Source organism: Gadus macrocephalus, chromosome 7, assembly GCF_031168955.1.
Source record: "Gadus macrocephalus chromosome 7, ASM3116895v1".
Classification (NCBI taxonomy): Eukaryota; Metazoa; Chordata; class Actinopteri; order Gadiformes; family Gadidae; genus Gadus; species Gadus macrocephalus.
In genome coordinates, this window is record NC_082388.1 from 3,910,496 (window position 1) to 3,930,184 (window position 19,689).

At 45.9% G+C, this 19,689-nt stretch overlaps 1 protein-coding gene across 1 annotated transcript; it reads left to right on the top strand.

The window, feature by feature from the left end:
* The first annotated feature begins 260 nt into the window (after nucleotides 1-260).
* slc19a2 (solute carrier family 19 member 2) lies at nucleotides 261-19,531 on the top strand. The gene is made up of 8 exons (XM_060055519.1): nucleotides 261-494; nucleotides 1,515-1,754; nucleotides 3,470-3,850; nucleotides 13,773-13,910; nucleotides 14,060-14,156; nucleotides 16,297-16,489; nucleotides 16,902-17,043; nucleotides 17,395-19,531. The coding sequence occupies exons 1-8, from the start codon at nucleotides 372-374 to the stop codon at nucleotides 17,536-17,538; spliced, it is 1,458 nt and encodes a 485-aa protein (XP_059911502.1). The 5' UTR covers nucleotides 261-371; the 3' UTR covers nucleotides 17,539-19,531.
* Nucleotides 19,532-19,689: the final 158 nt, after the last annotated feature.

A 19,689-nucleotide genomic window follows, 5' to 3' on the forward strand; every position in this document is an offset into this window, starting at 1 on the left:
TTACCATTTAATATTGAAATCTCTGCTGTCGTCCCATAGAATAACATTGAAATCGCGGCGTGTTTGGAACTATTGAGGCTTACATGAACCACGTGACAACCACGTGACCACCCTGTCGGCGAGATCATAGCGTGTCGCAACTCTCTCTCTCTGAACCCAAACAACGCACCCACACCACCCCGCCCTCTGATAGGCTGAACTCCCTCATGTCGTCATCCCCTTGCGACGCCCCCTCCGGACAGTTACCAGTACCAAAGACGTAGCCATCCATGGTACATTGGTAGCACACCCAGTTGCCTTTCACCGCAGCGCTACGGCCGGTGTAGTATGTGGAGGTCGAGGACACCGTCAGGTCTGTGCTGTACCCCGTCATGTCGGAGCTCTTCCCCACCCTCCTGCTGTGCCTGTACGGGTTCTTCTCTAACCTCAGACCCTCGGAGCCCTTCCTGACACATTTCCTCCTGGGTCCCGAGAAGAACCTCACGGAGACGCAGGTACGACGGGTATTAAAGCTCTATTGCTTCTTCAATTACAGAAGTGATGTTGGTAAATAATGCGGTAATACAGGTGTGTCTATGTCTAATTTATTCTACTAGTGAGGGAGCATTATAATGCTACATTGTAGTATTAGGCTGTTATGATACTACTATAGTATTTACATTGTATGCTGTTAGTATACAATGTAAACAGTATTATGCTACTACTATTGACATTTTAGGATTCTGTTATTACAGTACTATTCATATTGTAGTATTATGATACTACTATTTACATTGTAGTGTTATGATACTACTATTCACATTTTAGTATGATGCTGTTATGATACTACTATAGTATTTGCATTGTAGTTTTATTCTGTTACGATACTAATATTTACATTGTAGTTTAATGCTTTATTATGATACTGGCCAAACCAGTGGCACTGTCAAACAGTGCCTTTTGGTCACGTTGTGGTTTTAGTGGGACTCAGTTCTGTGAATCGCATTATCCTGCAAGGAATGCCTTTGAGAAAAAGGTTTAATCTGAGTTAATCTGAAAATAATTGTTCCGGCTGTCAAGTGAGTCTTAATGCCTTGAGACTTTAGCACTACATTTGAGAAATCCTTCAACTTTTTGTTCCAAACAAAATTTGAACTACTTATCTATCTATGATAGACCATATAAATGAATCGGGTCGAATTGAACACCTGCTACAATAAACCATATGGCAGGTAAATAAAAAACAAGGTTACCTTAGGTAGAGCCCGACCATGCTGATTCTGATATATTGGCCTTTATTCTATAAACAAATATGTATATCTCATAGTGTTTGTAAAGTTTTCAAAGATATCACAGATTGATCAGAAACGGCTTATGTTTTTGCCGATATGAAAACTTTAGAAATTATGTAAGTTGATTAACCTAAAGTTTTTATATTGGCAAACGCATACAACCGATCTGTGATTGGCCGATTAAACAGATCGACCAATAAATCGGTGGGACTCTAAAAGTTTCGGTCCCTCCTCCCCCTACAGGTGGTGAATGAGATCTACCCGGTGTGGACATACTCCTACGCCGCCCTCCTCTTCCCGGTCTTCCTCGCTACGGACTACCTCCGCTACAAGCCTGTCCTCATCCTCCAGGCAGCCAGCTTCGTGGCCACGTATGCGGTCCTGGTCTGGGGCCGCGGGGTGCCCGCTATGCAGGTCCTGGAGCTGGCCTTCGGCCTGGCCTCGGCCACCGACGTGGCCTACTACAGCTACATCTACAGCGTGGTGCGTGAGGGGAATACTGGACCACGTCAATTGTTTCTGTGTAACTACTAATATGGATGAAACAAGATGTTTAAACGACCCCTCTGGGGTGAAACCACCACCAACACACAATGTAATTTGGTTCAGAAGCCCCTCGTAACATCTGACTTGGTATTCAGTTTGTGGGGTGATGTTTTTTGTATCAATATATTTTCTGTATTATTGTTAAGATAGTATTAGTGGTTATAGGTGACCAATGGAAAGTAAGTAAGCTTTATTTGTACAGCGCCTTTCACAGACCAGGGTCACAAAGCGCTTCACAGTTAAAACAAAAACAATAACAATACACAGTTAAGAAGTACATACAAATTTAAGTTTAAAAGGCCAAGACAACTAGGTGACAAACATAGCAGCCCCAAGACAGCTAAGCAAAAGCATGAGCAAACAAATAGGTCTTTAGTTGCTTTTTGAAGGAGTCAACAGACTCCATCGAACGCAGAGAGAGCGGAAGATCGTTCCAGAGCCTGGGAGCAACAGCCTGGAAGGATCTGTCTCCTCTGGTCCGGAAACGAGTGCGTGGCAACACCAGCAGATTCTGATCCACAGACCTCAGAGCCCAAGTTGGGGTGTAAGGCTGGATCAGATCACTGATGTAAGGCGGAGCCTGGCCATGCAAAGCTCTGAACGTTAAAACCAAAATTTTAAAATTGATCCTGGACGAAACTGGCAGCCAATGAAGAGCTTTAAGAATAGGGGTTATATGAGTCCTCCTATTGGTGCGAGTCAGAACTCTCGCTGCAGAGTTTTGCACTAACTGCAGGCGAGACAGCTCCTTTTTGTTTAGACAAGAAAACAAACTATTACAATAGTCTAAACGCGAAGACACAAATGCATGAGTGATCAGCTCCAAGTCATTTTGTGAAACCATTTTCCTGAGTTTCGAAATGTTCCTCAGTTGAAAAAAGCAATTTTTGGTCAGCTGTTTACAGTGCTGCACTAATGACATGTCTTTGTCAAACACAACACCCAGGTTTCTTAGGCTCGGTTTGACAGACTGGCCCAAGTCACCCAGGTACTGGTTAATCCCTGGAATGGAATCATCAGGGGCAATAACCAGTGTTTCTGTTTTGTCCACATTAAGCTGCAGGGTGTTATCACTCAGCCAATGTTTTATCTCCACCAAGCACTGAACTAAGGAACTTAGCCTCTGGAGCTCAGTTGGCTTGAAGGAACAGTAAAGCTGGATATCATCAGCAAACATGTGGTAAGAAACATCAGGAAATCCCTGGATGATTTTTCCCAAGGGGATCAAATACAGCAAAAATAACACAGGGCCCAAAACGGAGCCTTGGGGGACTCCACACAACAGATCTGCTGACTCAGACCTTATTTGGTTAACAGTGACACTAAAGCTACGCCCAGAGAGGTATGACGAGAACCAGTGTAAAACTGACCCTGACAGTCCTACTTCATCCCTCAGTCTTCTCAGCAGGATCTGGTGGTCAACTGTGTAAATTGATGCATGAATTGATATTGTTAAATCTTTATTTAACTATTGACTTACTAAATGGTTAAAAAAAGAATGAATAAAAAATAAACAAGAATCTTACTGATGTCAGTTACAGTAACAAATTACTTTTTTCTTTTTTAATCGCAGACTTTGTGATTTGCAAATGGCGTTCTATTACATCGGTACGTTGGTTTGAATTCGATTAATCGCTCCGCTCTAATTCCAGGTGCCGCCGGCGAGCTACCAGCGCGTGACGGGGTTCTGCCGCGGTGCCACCCTGCTGGGTTCGGCGGCGGGCTCGCTCAGCGGCCAGCTGCTGGTGTCACTGGCGGCCGTCAGGCTGCGGCGTCTGGTCGAGGCCACGCTCGCCGCCGCCGTGGTGGCGTTCACGGTGCCGTGGTTCCTGCCCATGCCCGGGAGGAGTCTGTTCTTCCACCGGAGCGGCGAGGAGGAGGGGGAGGCAACAGCGGAGGAGGAGGGGAGGAGTCGGAACGGGACGGCGATGGAGGGGGGGAGTCGGAACGGGACGGCGATGGAGGGGAGGACGCGGGGCGTCCAGGAGCGGTCGGACGACGCTGATAGCAAAGTCCCGCTCAACAGCCAGCGGGTGAGTTGGTTTGTACGTTTACATTCAGGGCGTTTAGCAGAAGCTTGTGTTGTGCCATTGTGTTGGGTTGTGTTGTGTTTTGTCATGTCGTGTCGCGTCAGGTAGTGTTGTTGTATTGTGTTGTGTCGTGTTGGTGGTGTTTAACAGACACTTTTACCCAAAGCCTCTTACATCAAGTCCATTTGTCCGAAGAAAGAGAAACAACAATATATCTCTGTCGGTACAGTAAGGATGTTCATAGAACCAAGAGCCAAGCACTAACAATCACTAGGTTAACCCATTCCTCGTACACAACAAAGATAGCTAGGGTAAGATGCTATGCAACTAGGGACTATATCTAAGTACGACATACAATAATTACGTACATCAGGTGCCAGGATGTACAACATGAGCCTTTTGCGGAAGCTGGTGAGCGACTGCGATCCTGACATTGGCAAGGAGCTCGTTCCACAACCGCGGTGGACATCTTCAACTCAGAGAGAAGGATCCTTCCTCCTTCATCCTTTCAGCTGATCGACCTCCTCTCCTCCACCTCCCTCCTCTCCCCCCACAGAGTAGAACAATAGCTACGGTTTCGCCACCTGGTGTTGCAACCTTAGAGCTGTTGTGAAACCGTCCCCGTAACGGCTCGGCTGTGTCTTTCAGGAAGTGGTTGCTAAGCTACGTCCAGAGTAGCACTGCAGGTGAGAGGAATCTCTTGGCCTCGCGGAAGTGGGTCGTAGTTCAGGGTGATCTGTCCTCGCACCGTGAGATAGCTCTCTCTCTCTCTCCCTCTCTCTCTCTCTCTCTTGCTCTCTCTGTCGCACAGCAGCGAATAAGTAAACTGAAATACAGTGCAACTTTCAAAGTTTTGTTTCGCCAAAATATGAATGGGTTAAAGGTCCCATGACATGCTATTTTATGGATGCTTTAATGTAGGTATTAGTGGGCCACTAACACAGTATTCAAAGACGTTCCTGAAATTCAGCCGTGGTGCAGAGTTACAGCCACTCCGAGCTAGGGCTGGGTGATATGGACCAAAAGTCATATCTCGATATCTTCAAGCAGAATATCGATATAAGATAAATATCGATATTTGTCGAAGGGGGGGGGGGGTGGCGCGCTCCGTGCGCAGATTTGATATTACTATTTCTACCGTTCGGAATTGAATACAGTTTGATGGTTGAATAAACCGTGGACTAGACACTGCCTCCGCCTCGTATTAGAGAACATTATAATATATAACATCACGGCCAAAAGCTTTGTGCGCCTCCGAAATATTATGAACCGTAACGACTGCGTGGGGGGGGGCGGACATGACATGCTATTTTATGTATTCTTTAATATAGGTATTAGTGGGCAACTAACACAGTATTCAAAGACGTTCCCGAAATTCTGCCGTGCAGCCACGGTACCATGCGCTCTGTTTACAGTGGATGTATCGCAATGGCAAGGCGCACATAGCCTTTAGCCGTGTTCTGTAAATATTCTAGAACACACGGGAGGCATGTCGCAGTTCATGTACTTCAGCGAGTCAAAGCCAAAGTTCCTTTCCCCCAATTCCTTCTCAACCATGGCTCAGATAACCCCCAATACAGTTTCGTTGTGGAAATACAAGAGACGTCAATGAACCGACAAGAAACACTTGGGTTACAGTGTGTGTGTGTTCACACACACATGTGGCGCTCGCACGGTCGTGTCTCATTGGCTGGCCAACGTCTCTGGGCGGGCCAGGCAAAGTAAGGGGAGGAGCTTAGATGCTTTGTGACAGACCAAGACATTCCAAATCAGCGCGCTTGAGCCTCCGTTTTTTCGAAGGCGAGCAGAACAGCTAGTGCTCGTTTTACACCAAACGCAAGTTTTAGCCACTGGGGGACCATAGGCAGGCTAGGGGAACTCATATTTATGTTAGAAAACCTCATAAAGTGAGATTTTCATGTCATGGGACCTTTTAATGTTTTATGTTTGGGTCTCGCGGAGTGAGAAACCTTGAAGTTACTGTGGAGTTACCGTTATTATTATTACTATACCTAGGGCCTACCTACCGTTTCGATTTACAATTAATATTCCTACCGTTCAGAATTGAATACAGTTTGATGGTTGAATAAACCGTGGACTAGACACTGCCTCCGCCTCGTATTTGAGAACATTATAATATATAATATCACGGCCAAAAGCTGTGTGCACCTCCGGAATATTATGGACAGAATTTCAACCCTTTGGTTGCGACAGTTTTTAGTAATTCGTCAGACAACTTATATCCAAACCATTTCCATACTATGGAGCCGTTGGTCTTTCACTTGCAAACAAGCTCCTCGGAGCTGCATGTGCAGGCGGACTCCATAGCTGTGTTCGAAATCGTTCCCTATCACGGATATAGTGCACTATATAGGGTGCTCGCCATTTTGTAGTGGTGTTCGAATTCTCAGTGGTTAATTTCATGCACAATATAGTGCACTTAAAATACCCAATGAATAGTGAACGATTTCGAACACGGCTCATGTTTCAAAAAGTGACGTGAGTCAGTGGAGGGGGGGGGGGCAGGTCCCAATTCATAGGACGCATCCTTCATAGACCGCGTCCTTCGAAGGATGCGGCCTTCGTAGACCGCGAAGGACACTCCGAAGGCCGAAGAAATGGGACGGTCTAGCCTACGGAGCATTTCCGGTTTACGTAACAAACCGTTACCGCCCTTTATCTTGCGTGACCAAGTGCTGCTCCTGTCACCTAGCAACCCTGACAGCTGTCCTGACCTGTTTTTGTTGTAAATAGTTTTATTGTTGTATATATGTTTGATAAGTTATATACGAATACGTTAGTCAATACAAAAAAGTTAGTTAGGTTTTTAATAAATAGTTAATCAATCAAAAAAGTTAGTTAAATAGTTAGTTCAATAAGTTAGTTTCAATAAATATGTAAATAATAAACAATGTGTTAAATAGAACAGAACATAAGTTATTCGTCCACCAAACGCTCCAAAATTGAGAAAAAAACTATCCATTCTTTCCCTTCTCTCCTGGGCTCTTCTCTCCTCTGCCTCTCTTTGTAGCCTCATGTCCTCTTTTATTAACTGGAACATTTACATTTTACATTTAAATGTAGGGCATTTAGCAGACGCTTTTATCCAAAGCGACTTACAATAAGTACATTTGTCATAAGAAGTGCATCAATATATCGCTGTCGGTACAGAAAGGATGTTCATAGAACCAAGTGCCAAGTACCAGTACACAATCGCTAGGCTAATCGATTCCTCGTGTTACAGCCATGATAGCAGCTACTGCAGTTGTTACACAGTTAAGTACTATAATACAATACAATACAATACAACACAGTGTACAATGGTGGCCAGAAGGGGGAGGGTGGCTATGCAGAGTCGAGGTGGACTCTGAACAGGTGAGTCTTGAGGTCCTTTTCGGAAGATAGTGAGCGACTCTGGAACATGTCTTCCTCTCCGTCCCTCTTTCTGGACCTTGGCCCTCGCCGTCTTTCCTCCTCCTGATCCTTGTCCTCCACTTCCTGATCCACCACTTCTGTACTTTCTGTACTTGGCCCTGGTGTGTTCTCAGGGATGGAGGCAATTAGGACAGTAGAAGTCAAAACACCCTTTTGCTTTGTGTGTTTTTCTAGTACTGATGCGAGCTGTGACTTTTTTTGTCTTTCTTTCTTTAATAACCCAAAATAGGACATCGTAGTAAACGATTTCTGGGGATGTTGTATCTGTCCTGCTGTTTAATGAGGGCTAATTTAACTAACCTTTACAAGCTGGTCAAATGTAGATATATAAATGGCCTATAATCATTTTTATAAACTAACTTACGATATAAATAAACGATTGTTTCTTTACCCCCAAGCCACACTTGCTGAATATTTCACCCCGGTGAACAGCTCATCGTTCTCCCCCCTCAATAGAATAAATCGAGCAGTATGCTGCTTGCTCCCTAAACCAAAACCAAATGTTAGAATTAGTTTTGCTTTACACTACCAAACAAAAGCAGCTTAAATAGCAAAATAACCAAGTCAACTGTGTAATCAATCCCAACGTCTGTAACGTTACGGTCTGAAAACCAGGGTCCACAACCTGTGTTCGCGTTGGTCCATTTATCTAACGTTACAGAATAGCAAATTATCTATATAATCGCCACAATTTCGGTAAATATAACCATTATGACCTCTTAAATTTGAAACTATAGGGCTTAACGGGTGTTCTTAACGTTATAGCGTCAATAACTGTAACGTTACCTTACTTATATTGGCTATTACTTTAATGAAAAAAGTTTTAAGGGCCCTTGTTTTTTAACATTTGTATCGTTAAATACTCAAGTGACAAGAAACCAAATACTTACATTTAAATGCAGAACTTAAATCGCCATTCTCCGCCATCTCCATTGATTGAGTGCGCAATGAATATTGGGAGGGATACGTTGGGCCGTGAAGGATCTTGGGATACGTTGGGCCGTGAAGGATCTTGGGATACGTTGGGCCGTGAAGGATACAGCCGATGCATCCTTCAAATCCGGGAAATGAAGGCTGCATTCGTAGGCCGCATTTGAAGGACCCTTGGAATTGGGACAGCACTTGGCGCGACGCTGTGACGCAATCGGCGTCGACGCATCCTTCAAATGCAGCCTTCGAAGGATGCGTCCTAGGAATTGGGACACAGCCTGCGTGTGTGAGCCGGAGGCAGAGCGGGAGAGACATAAGCAGAGTTACGAAATAGCAGGCGGCAGGCGCGGTTCGAAACTGGTGTTATTTGGAACAAATGTGCTGTAATTTCAACGCAAATTAAATTATATCGATATTGACGATATGGTCTCGTTTCATATCGTGTTTGAAAAAATATCGATATATTTTAAATATCGATATATCGCCCAGCCCTACTCCGAGCCAGTCGCACATTGAGCTTCCCCCAAATGCGCTGTTTTGGTGTCTGTAGCTATAATGCAAATGAGGAGGAGCGAGGCGGGTCAAGGAGGAGGGTGGGGCTGTGGCCCTGAGCAGCTTGCAGCCACGGTACCATGCGCTCTTTACAGTGGATGTATCGTATGGCGAGGCGCACACAGCCTTTAGCCGTGTTGTGTAAATATTCTAGAACACACAGGAGTCCTGAAGCTCTATGTCTAAATAATATCATATGATACATTGAGTTCAAGTACCTCGGGGTCTTGTTCGCGAGTGAGGGTACTATGGAGCGTGAGATTGGCCGGAGAATCGGAGCAGCGGGGGCGGTATTGCGTTCGCTTTACCGCACCGTTGTTACGAAAAGAGAGCTGAGCCGCAAGGCAAAGCTCTCGATCTACCGGTCGATCTTCGTTCCTATCCTCACCTATGGTCATGAGGGTTGGGTGATGACCGAAAGGACGAGATCACGGGTACAAGCGGCCGAGATGAGTTTTCTCAGAAGGGTGGCTGGCGTCTGCCTTAGGGATAGGGTGAGAAGCTCAGCCATCCGTGAGGAACTCGGATTAGAGCCGCTGCTCCTTTACTTAGAAAGGAGTCAGCTGAGGTGGTTCGGGCATCTGGCAAGGATGCCCACTGGGCACCTCCCTTGGGAGGTGTTTCAGGCACGTCCAGTGGGGAGGAGACCTCGGGGAAGACCCAGGACTAGGTGGAGAGATTATATCTCAACACTGGCCTGGGAACGCCTCGGGATCCCCCCGTCAGAGCTGGTCAATGTGGCCCGGGAAAGGGAAGTCTGGGGCCCCCTGCTTGAGCTGCTCCCCCCGCGACCCGACCCCGGATAAGCGGATGACGATGAGGAGGAGGATGAGGATGATACATTGATATCTATATCATATAATATATATTATCACGGCCAAAAGCTGTGTGAGCCGATATTATGAATCTCAAATGACCGCGTTGGGTTCTCCGACGTTCGTGGTTCTTCCACGTCCACATCAATCTGAAGTAGACTGAACCGCGACATGGAGGAGAAGGGATTGTTGCCGGGCAGCGCTTAGGTACCTCCGCCTCCTGCAGCGCCGAGGCGTTGGTCCCTCGACAGCGGGAAGCGGGGCTCAAACGGGAGACATTCGCGGCCAACAATCCCTTTCTCCTCCATGTCGTGGTTCATGTTCTTGAGGGAGTCAAAGCCAAAGGTCCTTTCCCCCAATTCATTCTCAACCATGGCTGAGATAACCCCCACTACGAGTCTCGTTGTAGAAAAACCAGAGACGAGAGTCCGACATGTTATGCGCCATAACACCAAAAGCAGAACGGTTATCCAAATAACAAGGAAGTGTACAACGCTTGCGTTACAGTCCTGGAGCTCTATATCTAAATAATATCGTTTAATCCATAGATATCTATATCATAGAATTAGGGATGTCCGATATTGGCTTTTTTGCCGATATCCGATATGCGATATTGTCCAACTCTAAATTTTCGATTCCGATATCAGCCGATACCGATGTCGATATTTGGGTTATTCTTCCTCAAACCTAATTTAGGTAACATTACATATCTCCTGTTGTGGAATTAACACAACATGCTTAATGTTATTGTGATGCCCCACTGGATGCATTCTTGAATGCAACAAGGCTTTCCAAATGTTAACATTGTCTGTGCAAAATAAGAAAAATACTTCAACTTAATTTAAGGGAAAAGTGCCATGTTTATTTTATTTTTTTTAATGGTCTCAGACAACAGTTTGGATTACACTCTCCCTGAGATAATCTTGACAATGCCCACAACAAATAGGGCAAACTTGACTTCACAAATGATAAAACATTGTACCTGAACAACTATGTGCAACATAGCAGTATGTTTCTTTAACTAAAACTCAATAACCTTAATTGAATAAATGCACAAATATGAGTCAATTACAATGTGCACTGTACTGCACAATTTTGAAAACATATATTTGAGCAAAAAAAATAAATAAAAAAAAAAAATTATCGGTTTTAAGGCAAAAGAAATCCGATACCGATATTGACAGATATTACATTTTTATGCTAATATCGGGCCGATAATATCGGTGGGCCGATAATATCGGACATCTCTACATAGAATACATATTATCACGGCCAAAAGCTGTGTGCGCCCCCAGACGATATTATGAATCACAAACGACTTCGTCTGGTTCTCCGACGTCTCTGGTTCTTCCACTTTCACATCAATCTGAAGTAGACTGAACCGCGAGCTGCCTGCCCGCTGCCGGGCGGTGGTGCTTCGCGGCGGTGGTGCCTCGCGGCAACCCGGTGGCATGTCGCAGTTCATGTACTTAAGGGAGTCTAATGCCGCTTTTCCACCGCACATGTAGCTCGACTCGACACGACTCGACACGACACGACTCGACACGGTAGCAACACGGGTGCTTTTCCACCGCAAATAGTACCTCCTGGACGTGGGCGGGGTCGGCTGCGCGAAAGGGCCGTGACGTATTTGTGTACGCGACGCAAACAACACATACGCAACCCACACATGGACAGAACCCACATAACAACAATGGAGGACATCGATCACATTACTATTATTAGCCGGCATGTTGAAGAAGTTGGAGAAGTGGAACATGTTGGCTGCGGCGCTGCTATGGATGTTACCAGCATGGTTGCCATGTCGCTCTCGTGACTTCGTCACACTCTCTGGCCAATCAGTCGCCGGCCGTCTGCCGACGTCACCTTTTAGCATCGGCTCAGCTCGCTTGGTACCTAGAGCGAGTAGGTACTAGAAAAAGCAGCCACTTCAGGTACCAGATACCATGGTACCGCGGTGGAAACGCAAAAAATGCGAGCTGAGTCGAGTCGTGTCGAGTCGTGTCGAGCTGGTACCATGCAGTGGAAAAGCGGCATAAGCCAAAGTTCCTTTCCCCCAATTCCTTCTCAACCATGGCTGAGATAACCCCCACTACAGTCTCGTTGTGGAAATACAAGAGTCAAAGAACCGACAGCAAACACTTGCATTATAGTGTGTGTAATCACACACACACACGTGGCGCTCGCACGGTCGTGTCTCATTTGCGGGCCAAATTCTCTGGGCGGGCAAGGCAGAGAACGGGGAGGAGCTTAGATCCTCCCCTTGAGCCTCCGTTTTCTTCAAAGGCGAGCAGAATACATAGTGCTCGTTTTACACCGAACTCAAGTTTTAGCCACTGGGGGACCATAGGCAGGCTAGGGTTACTCATATTTATGTTAGAAAACCTCATAAAGTGAGATTTTCATGCCATGGGACCTTTAAAGTATTTTTCAGTTTTAGACAGACAGACGAACGAACGTCTGTCTGTCTGTCTGTCTGTCTGTCTGTCTGTCTGTCTGTCTGTCTGTCTGTCTGTCTGTCTGTCTGTCTGTCTGTCTGTCTGTCTGTCTGTCTGTCTGTCTGTCTGTCTGTCTGTCTGTCTGTCTGTCTGTCTGTCTGTCTGTCTGTCTGTCTGTCTGTCTGTCTGTCTGTCTGTCTGTCTGTCTGTCTGTCTGTCTGTCTGTCTGTCTGTCTGTCTGTCTGTCTGTCTGTCTGTCTGTCTGTCTGTCTGTCTGTCTGTCTGTCTGTCTGTCTGTCTGTCTGTCTGTCTGTCTGTCTGTCTGTCTGTCTGTCTGTCTGTCTGTCTGTCTGTCTGTCTGTCTGTCTGTCTGTCTGTCTGTCTGTCTGTCTGTCTGTCTGTCTGTCTGTCTGTCTGTCTGTCTGTCTGTCTGTCTGTCTGTCTGTCTGTCTGTCTGTCTGTCTGTCTGTCTGTCTGTCTGTCTGTCTGTCTGTCTGTCTGTCTGTCTGTCTGTCTGTCTGTCTGTCTGTCTGTCTGTCTGTCTGTCTGTCTGTCTGTCTGTCTGTCTGTCTGTCTGTCTGTCTGTCTGTCTGTCTGTCTGTCTGTCTGTCTGTCTGTCTGTCTGTCTGTCTGTCTGTCTGTCTGTCTGTCTGTCTGTCTGTCTGTCTGTCTGTCTGTCTGTCTGTCTGTCTGTCTGTCTGTCTGTCTGTCTGTCTGTCTGTCTGTCTGTCTGTCTGTCTGTCTGTCTGTCTGTCTGTCTGTCTGTCTGTCTGTCTGTCTGTCTGTCTGTCTGTCTGTCTGTCTGTCTGTCTGTCTGTCTGTCTGTCTGTCTGTCTGTCTGTCTGTCTGTCTGTCTGTCTGTCTGTCTGTCTGTCTGTCTGTCTGTCTGTCTGTCTGTCTGTCTGTCTGTCTGTCTGTCTGTCTGTCTGTCTGTCTGTCTGTCTGTCTGTCTGTCTGTCTGTCTGTCTGTCTGTCTGTCTGTCTGTCTGTCTGTCTGTCTGTCTGTCTGTCTGTCTGTCTGTCTGTCTGTCTGTCTGTCTGTCTGTCTGTCTGTCTGTCTGTCTGTCTGTCTGTCTGTCTGTCTGTCTGTCTGTCTGTCTGTCTGTCTGTCTGTCTGTCTGTCTGTCTGTCTGTCTGTCTGTCTGTCTGTCTGTCTGTCTGTCTGTCTGTCTGTCTGTCTGTCTGTCTGTCTGTCTGTCTGTCTGTCTGTCTGTCTGTCTGTCTGTCTGTCTGTCTGTCTGTCTGTCTGTCTGTCTGTCTGTCTGTCTGTCTGTCTGTCTGTCTGTCTGTCTGTCTGTCTGTCTGTCTGTCTGTCTGTCTGTCTGTCTGTCTGTCTGTCTGTCTGTCTGTCTGTCTGTCTGTCTGTCTGTCTGTCTGTCTGTCTGTCTGTCTGTCTGTCTGTCTGTCTGTCTGTCTGTCTGTCTGTCTGTCTGTCTGTCTGTCTGTCTGTCTGTCTGTCTGTCTGTCTGTCTGTCTGTCTGTCTGTCTGTCTGTCTGTCTGTCTGTCTGTCTGTCTGTCTGTCTGTCTGTCTGTCTGTCTGTCTGTCTGTCTGTCTGTCTGTCTGTCTGTCTGTCTGTCTGTCTGTCTGTCTGTCTGTCTGTCTGTCTGTCTGTCTGTCTGTCTGTCTGTCTGTCTGTCTGTCTGTCTGTCTGTCTGTCTGTCTGTCTGTCTGTCTGTCTGTCTGTCTGTCACAAATTTGGTTGGATATTATTTCCAATAACAAGACGTCTGCCATTTGGTCCTCCACCCTCCAGGTGGACCCCAGGCAGCGCAGAAGCGGGCTGACGGAGGTGCTGCGGCTCCTCTGGAGGGACTTCCTGCGCTGCTACTCACAGCGCCCCCTGCTGGCCTGGTCAGCCTGGTGGGCGCTCTCCACCTGCGGGTACTTCCAGGTACAGTTCCTCCCGTACTGATACCAGCAACGCAAAGTGTGCGTGTGTGTGTATTGTGTGCCTAAATGTCTGTGCGTATGTGCACGTGTGCATTTGTGCGTGTGTGTGTGGAATCAGAACGTCTCTACCTTTGACCTCCACCCTTCCAGGTGGTGAACTACGCCCAGGCGCTTTGGGAGAGGGTGAGGTCGCCCACGGACCTGGAGATCTACAACGGCTATGTGGAGACACTGGCCACCCTGCTGGGTGAGGGGGGTGGGGGTTGTGTGTGTGTTTGTTTCTGCTCACAATGTGAACGAGGCCTCAGTGACTTCACCAAAGTAGCAGTCAAAAAACAATGAGGCGCGAACAAAGTGTTAAGGCCGAATCATACCTCGAACGGACCCACTGACGGACGAAACGACCTCCGAGACCGGACGAAACGACACCCGGACCGGACGAAAGGGTTCCTATCCGTATTTACCTCAGAGTGTGAATGGGCCTTTAGTTGATAGTTCTCTGTGAGCTTGTCCCGCATTATTAGCGATTACCAGACATGGGGGACTCGAGTCACATGACTTCACTCGAGTTGCAAATTTGAGGACTTGAGACTTGCTTGACTAACATTGATAAAAGACTCGACTTGACTTTGACTTAGTCTTCATGACTTGAGACTTGACTTAGACTTGAGACAGATGACTCGAAATGACTTTTTTAAAGTTAGATTAAAGGTTGGATATGGGATTTGCGATACGCCAGCAGATTTTTTAAAATACACAACTCAAATGGTCCTTCCCCCTCTCCTTCAACGCTGACTCTGCCTCCACCCATTCCAAGTACATGGACGCGCAATCACGCACGAGCGCGAACACAGATGCGCGAGAGTGAGCCAGGCTAGCTAGGTTGGAGTTTAGGGTTGTCTTCTAGAGCTAGGTCAAAATGTGGCTTAGCTAGTTAGCTAGCTCCAGTAGCTACCGCAGGATAACAACAAACAGAAGCTTACTCTGGGTCACGAGCTTTGAGTACGTGCACGTGCACGAAGGGGTCACTCGCGGGGAGCGGGGGAGGGGGAGTGCGACAGTTTGATTGACGTACTTACTGTCCAATGCCACTCTGTGGTTCTGAAAATCATTGGCTGGAGTTTTTCGAGCCCTGCCCGTTCCACAGATGATTGACTTGTTTAATTTTCATGTCAGTTGGCTACTTCTCACTCAGTGGCTGTAAGTGGGTTATGATAAGGATTTCAAGTAATTTTCAAGTAAAATTACACCATCAGAGCCAGAGCGCCAGACTGGGCTGTTCTCAGCATACCGCAAAAAAATGAAGAGGGTTCAAAGTCCAGTCCCCAAATTCAGTTGAACCACTACCGAGACATTTCTGATGGACAGAGCTGCCTTCAGTTTTGGGCCATGAACAGGCGCATCCTCCCCTCTTTGTTCAAGGTGGAGGTAAGAGTTATGGCAGTCCCTGCATCAAGTGCACCTGTTGAACGTGTGTTCAGCCATGGTGGGGTGATAATGTGACCCCATCATTCACAACTCAGTGACAAAGTACTGTCAAATTATATTTTTTGCAAATGCAATGCATTGTAAGTCGATGTATGTTGCGAGGCAGCAAGATTGCTACCAGCTTTCAGGCTTGTGTATTACTATTTCCCCTTCCTACAGTATGTGTATGTGATATTACTTTTGAAATATTCTTTTTTTCATGTCTGATGGCATGTGTTGCAAATAATATTCTACAACATGTAGGGAGATTGAGTGATTGACTTGAACTGTTCTCGTATACAGCCACCTAGAGGTTCTATTTGATTCTGTTCATAGGTTGGAGGTAATGATCATAAAAACATTTTCAAACTATTCACATAATGGTTTTGGAATGTTTTGAATACTTTGAGTTATTGTTAATGTTAAGACATTGTTATTGTTAATGTTGAAATAAAACTCAACTTATGAACCACTCTCCTTACCGATATTTAAATGTGGAAACTGGGTTAGATCATCAGATTTTTGTATGACTTGAGACTTGCTTAACCTGAGCAATGACTTGACTTGTGACTTGCTTGATTCTCACCACAGTGACTTGAGACTTGCTTGTGACTTGCACATGAGTGACTTACCCCCACCTCTGGCGATTATCTCAAGGTTAGCGCTATGTTCAGACTCCAGCCGTCTGGAGACCTTGACTGAATCAAGCAGAAGGGTGAGGACACACGGACAAGCAAGCGTCCCGGCCACACAACCCCAGACTTCTCCTTCTCTAGATGATCACCATAGACACTTTCAAACGGCTTGTAATGGCTGATCACACTCACAATCGTGTTATATCACAGTTTAGGGGTACAGCTGGGCCACCTGTCTCACACTCTCTCTCTTCTCCCCCTCCCCCCCCCCCCCCTCCCCCTCAGGTGCCATGGCGGCCCTGGCGGTGGGCTCGGTGCGGGTCAGCTGGGCCACCTGGGGTGAGGCGGCGCTCTGCCTGTTCTCTGCCGTCATGGCCGCCTGCGTCTTCACCATGGACCTGGTGCGCCACGTGGGCGTGTGCTACGGCGCCTACGTCCTGTTCCGCACCGCCTACATGTTGCTCATCACCGTCGCCACGTGAGTCCCGCCGCAACCCTACGCAACGACGTTGTAGTCCCCGGCAACCGCGTCAGCATCAGTGCGGATGCTTTATCCAGTGGCCACTTGAAGGACTTTAAAAGATTGCCTCACTTTCACCCATTCATACACAAACATTCACGCATTCATGCACACATTCACCCGCTCATTCATATACGCATTCACACATTCACCAATTCGCCCATTCATACACACATTCACCCATTCCCACACACGTTCACTCATTCATACACACATTCACCCGCTCATCAGTGGAGTAATGCTCTGATCCAAACACCCTGACCTACCTGCCCCCTTATACGCTTGCTGCTAGCATTCCGCTAATTAGCGTCCAAGCTAGAGATTCTCAACTAGCTAGCCTAACACTCCGCCTCCCTCACTCTTCACCCAGGTTCCAGATCGCCGCTAGCCTCAGCATGCAGCGCTACGCGCTAGTGTTCGGCGTCAACGCCTTCGTAGCGCTACTGCTACAGTCGGTGCTAACACTGGTGGTGGTGGACACGGCCGGGCTGGGCCTGGACGTCTTCTCCCAGGTCGGAACCTCGCAGTCAGGACACTTAACTGACTTCTGCAGGATGGCTAATCTAATATGATCGTATGGTTGTGCACAAATTGAGTCGTTACTAAGGGTGCTAGCTTGCTAGTTCTATAATGGGAAGCTAAAGTTGGCTAGCATAAATTAGCTTGCTACTACCATGATGGACAGTGTAAAATTTGCTAGCTACTTCTAATGCACTTTGTGGGTTTGTTTACATTTATAACATGTTACTTTTGCAGGCTGTGCGTGGCCAATTTATTTTTGTCGGATAATTGTTATAAAAGTTTTCGCAGGTTCTATTGCATATTCTTATCAACGGAAAAACGTTATTCTCGTGCCTCAACAGTTCCTGATATATGGCTGCTATTTCGCCGCCATCGCCGCCATCTTCCTCCTGGCTGCCCTTTCCAAGATGGCCTCCGGGAGGCGTTCAAAGACTCCGGCGGTACCGGGAGAAACCGACTCCGACACCCGAAGTCTGCCCTACTGAGCTCGTACGGGCCTCATAGCAATAGCATCACAGTGCCTGTATGTTAGGTAGCTAGTTTGTTAGCTTAGCATCGGTTAAGATCAGCCCGAGTTACGGCTATACTTATTCACTTTTTCGACAAATGTCTGAATATTTTCATGGCATAACGTGCCAGCCCTTGTCAACATATGCACTAAAGAATATTACGCCTTCACTTCGTAGAGAACGGCTTGATAATCACGGGTATGTCGGTTATTCAACGGCGATCGTAAAGCATTTATGTTAAAGGTTAGGTACGGAATTCTCTTTTTGGCCATTTTTGCAAAATTACTTAAAATCCTTATCATAACCCTGTTAGAAGTACTGCTGACATGAAAATTAAACAAGTCAATCATCTGTGGAACGGGCAGGGCTCGAAAAACTCCAGCCAATGATTTCCAGACCCACCGAGTGGCATTGGACAGTAAGTACGTCAATCAAACGGTCGTACTGCACTCCCCCTCCCCCCGCGAGTGACCCCTTCGTGCACGTACTCAAAGCTTGTGACCCAGAGCAAGCTTCTGTTTGTTGTTATCCTGCGGTAGCTACTGGAGCTAGCTAACTAGCTAATGGCTCGCTCTCTCGCTCGTGCATGATTGCGCGTCCATGTACTTGGAATGGGTGGAGTCAGAGTCAGCGTTGAAGGAGAGGGAATAGGACCATTTGAGTTGTGTATTTTCAAAATCTGCTGGCGTTTCGCAAATCCCATGCCCAACCTTTAAGTAAGACGACTTTATATAAATACGGTTCTTTGGCAAGGGCCACGTTTGGCCACACCCCATTGGCCGAAATACCTCAGGCCTCCTCTGATTGGCCGATTAATCCCCAATCACAGTGAAAAGCACATATTACGGGAGGCGTGACGAGAATGTTGTCAAACTGAATCAGAATTCAAAATGTTTCAGAATTCTCTCAAAATCGTGAATAGTCTAAATAGATTTGGATCTACACACAATGCACGTGGAACGGATGGTTCTTGTAGAGGGGTGATTTGTCCCTCATGTTACAGTATAAGATTGTTCTGTTTCTGGTGACTTGAATTTGCTGCGTTAAAGTTTTCGTTGTTTTTTTAAAGCCTGCTGAAATTGATGTATGGATGGTTCCGGAATGATCTCTAATCCAACATGGAGGCCTACGGTTTATTATTCTAGGAATTCTGCTACTCGAATACGAACCAAGTGCCTGAAAATATATAACTAATCGTAAAATCTGTCAGCTGAAACCTCATGACTGAGAAATTTAAATACATTTTAGCTGCAACAGTTGACCAAAGAAGGACCAAATGCATAGATCCATAAAATTAAAATAATTCATTATTTCTGGTCCAACCAACAAATTGTGATTATAAATAATAAGTGTTGCTTAAAACAACAATAAAACCTAAAAGCACTGAATAGTTGTTATATATTGGGAGTCATCAGACCACTTGGAGCTACTGGCGGAAACGTTTCTTAATTAAATTATAATGCAATTTGGAATTATGTTCAGAAAAAATCCAATTATAGGACTATGCAATTTCACATTTCGTGAACAGAAGATGCATCTGTATGATGTAAAATTTCCCGTATGATTATTTTAATCATACTTTTTTCCGTAACAGAGTTGTATTCCATTTTAGTATTTTCCAAATCTGGGTCCAATGCTGTGAACTGGCCTGTGAAACTTGGCTGCACTTTTAGATGTATCTTCGCTGAAGCCTGACTAAACTTGTAGATAACATGGGAGTAAACTGAAAATTATTTTTACATAATTTATATAAGATGGAGATACTGTAGAAGCACTGTACTATATGTTGTTGATACTTAAAATGTAGCATTGCTACGTCGCTTAAGTTTAACCACAACCTGTTCCTTTTCTTAAACTAAGAATTGTGTTTTATGGCAATCGTTTTCATTCATATATTCTATGGTTTTGTTTCGGAAAGCCAAATGTGTATTTTTAGAGATGTCGTTGTGAATAAAGATTTTTAACTAAATGACAAGTTGTTGTTTTTTAAAACGTATTTTAACATTAATATGATTGAATGAAGGACAAATTCCTTGTTCCAGCCACACGTATCCAATCATTTATCTGTGTGAGAGCACACATTTGAGCATAGTTATTTTCATGGTTTTATCGATAAAACTAGATAAA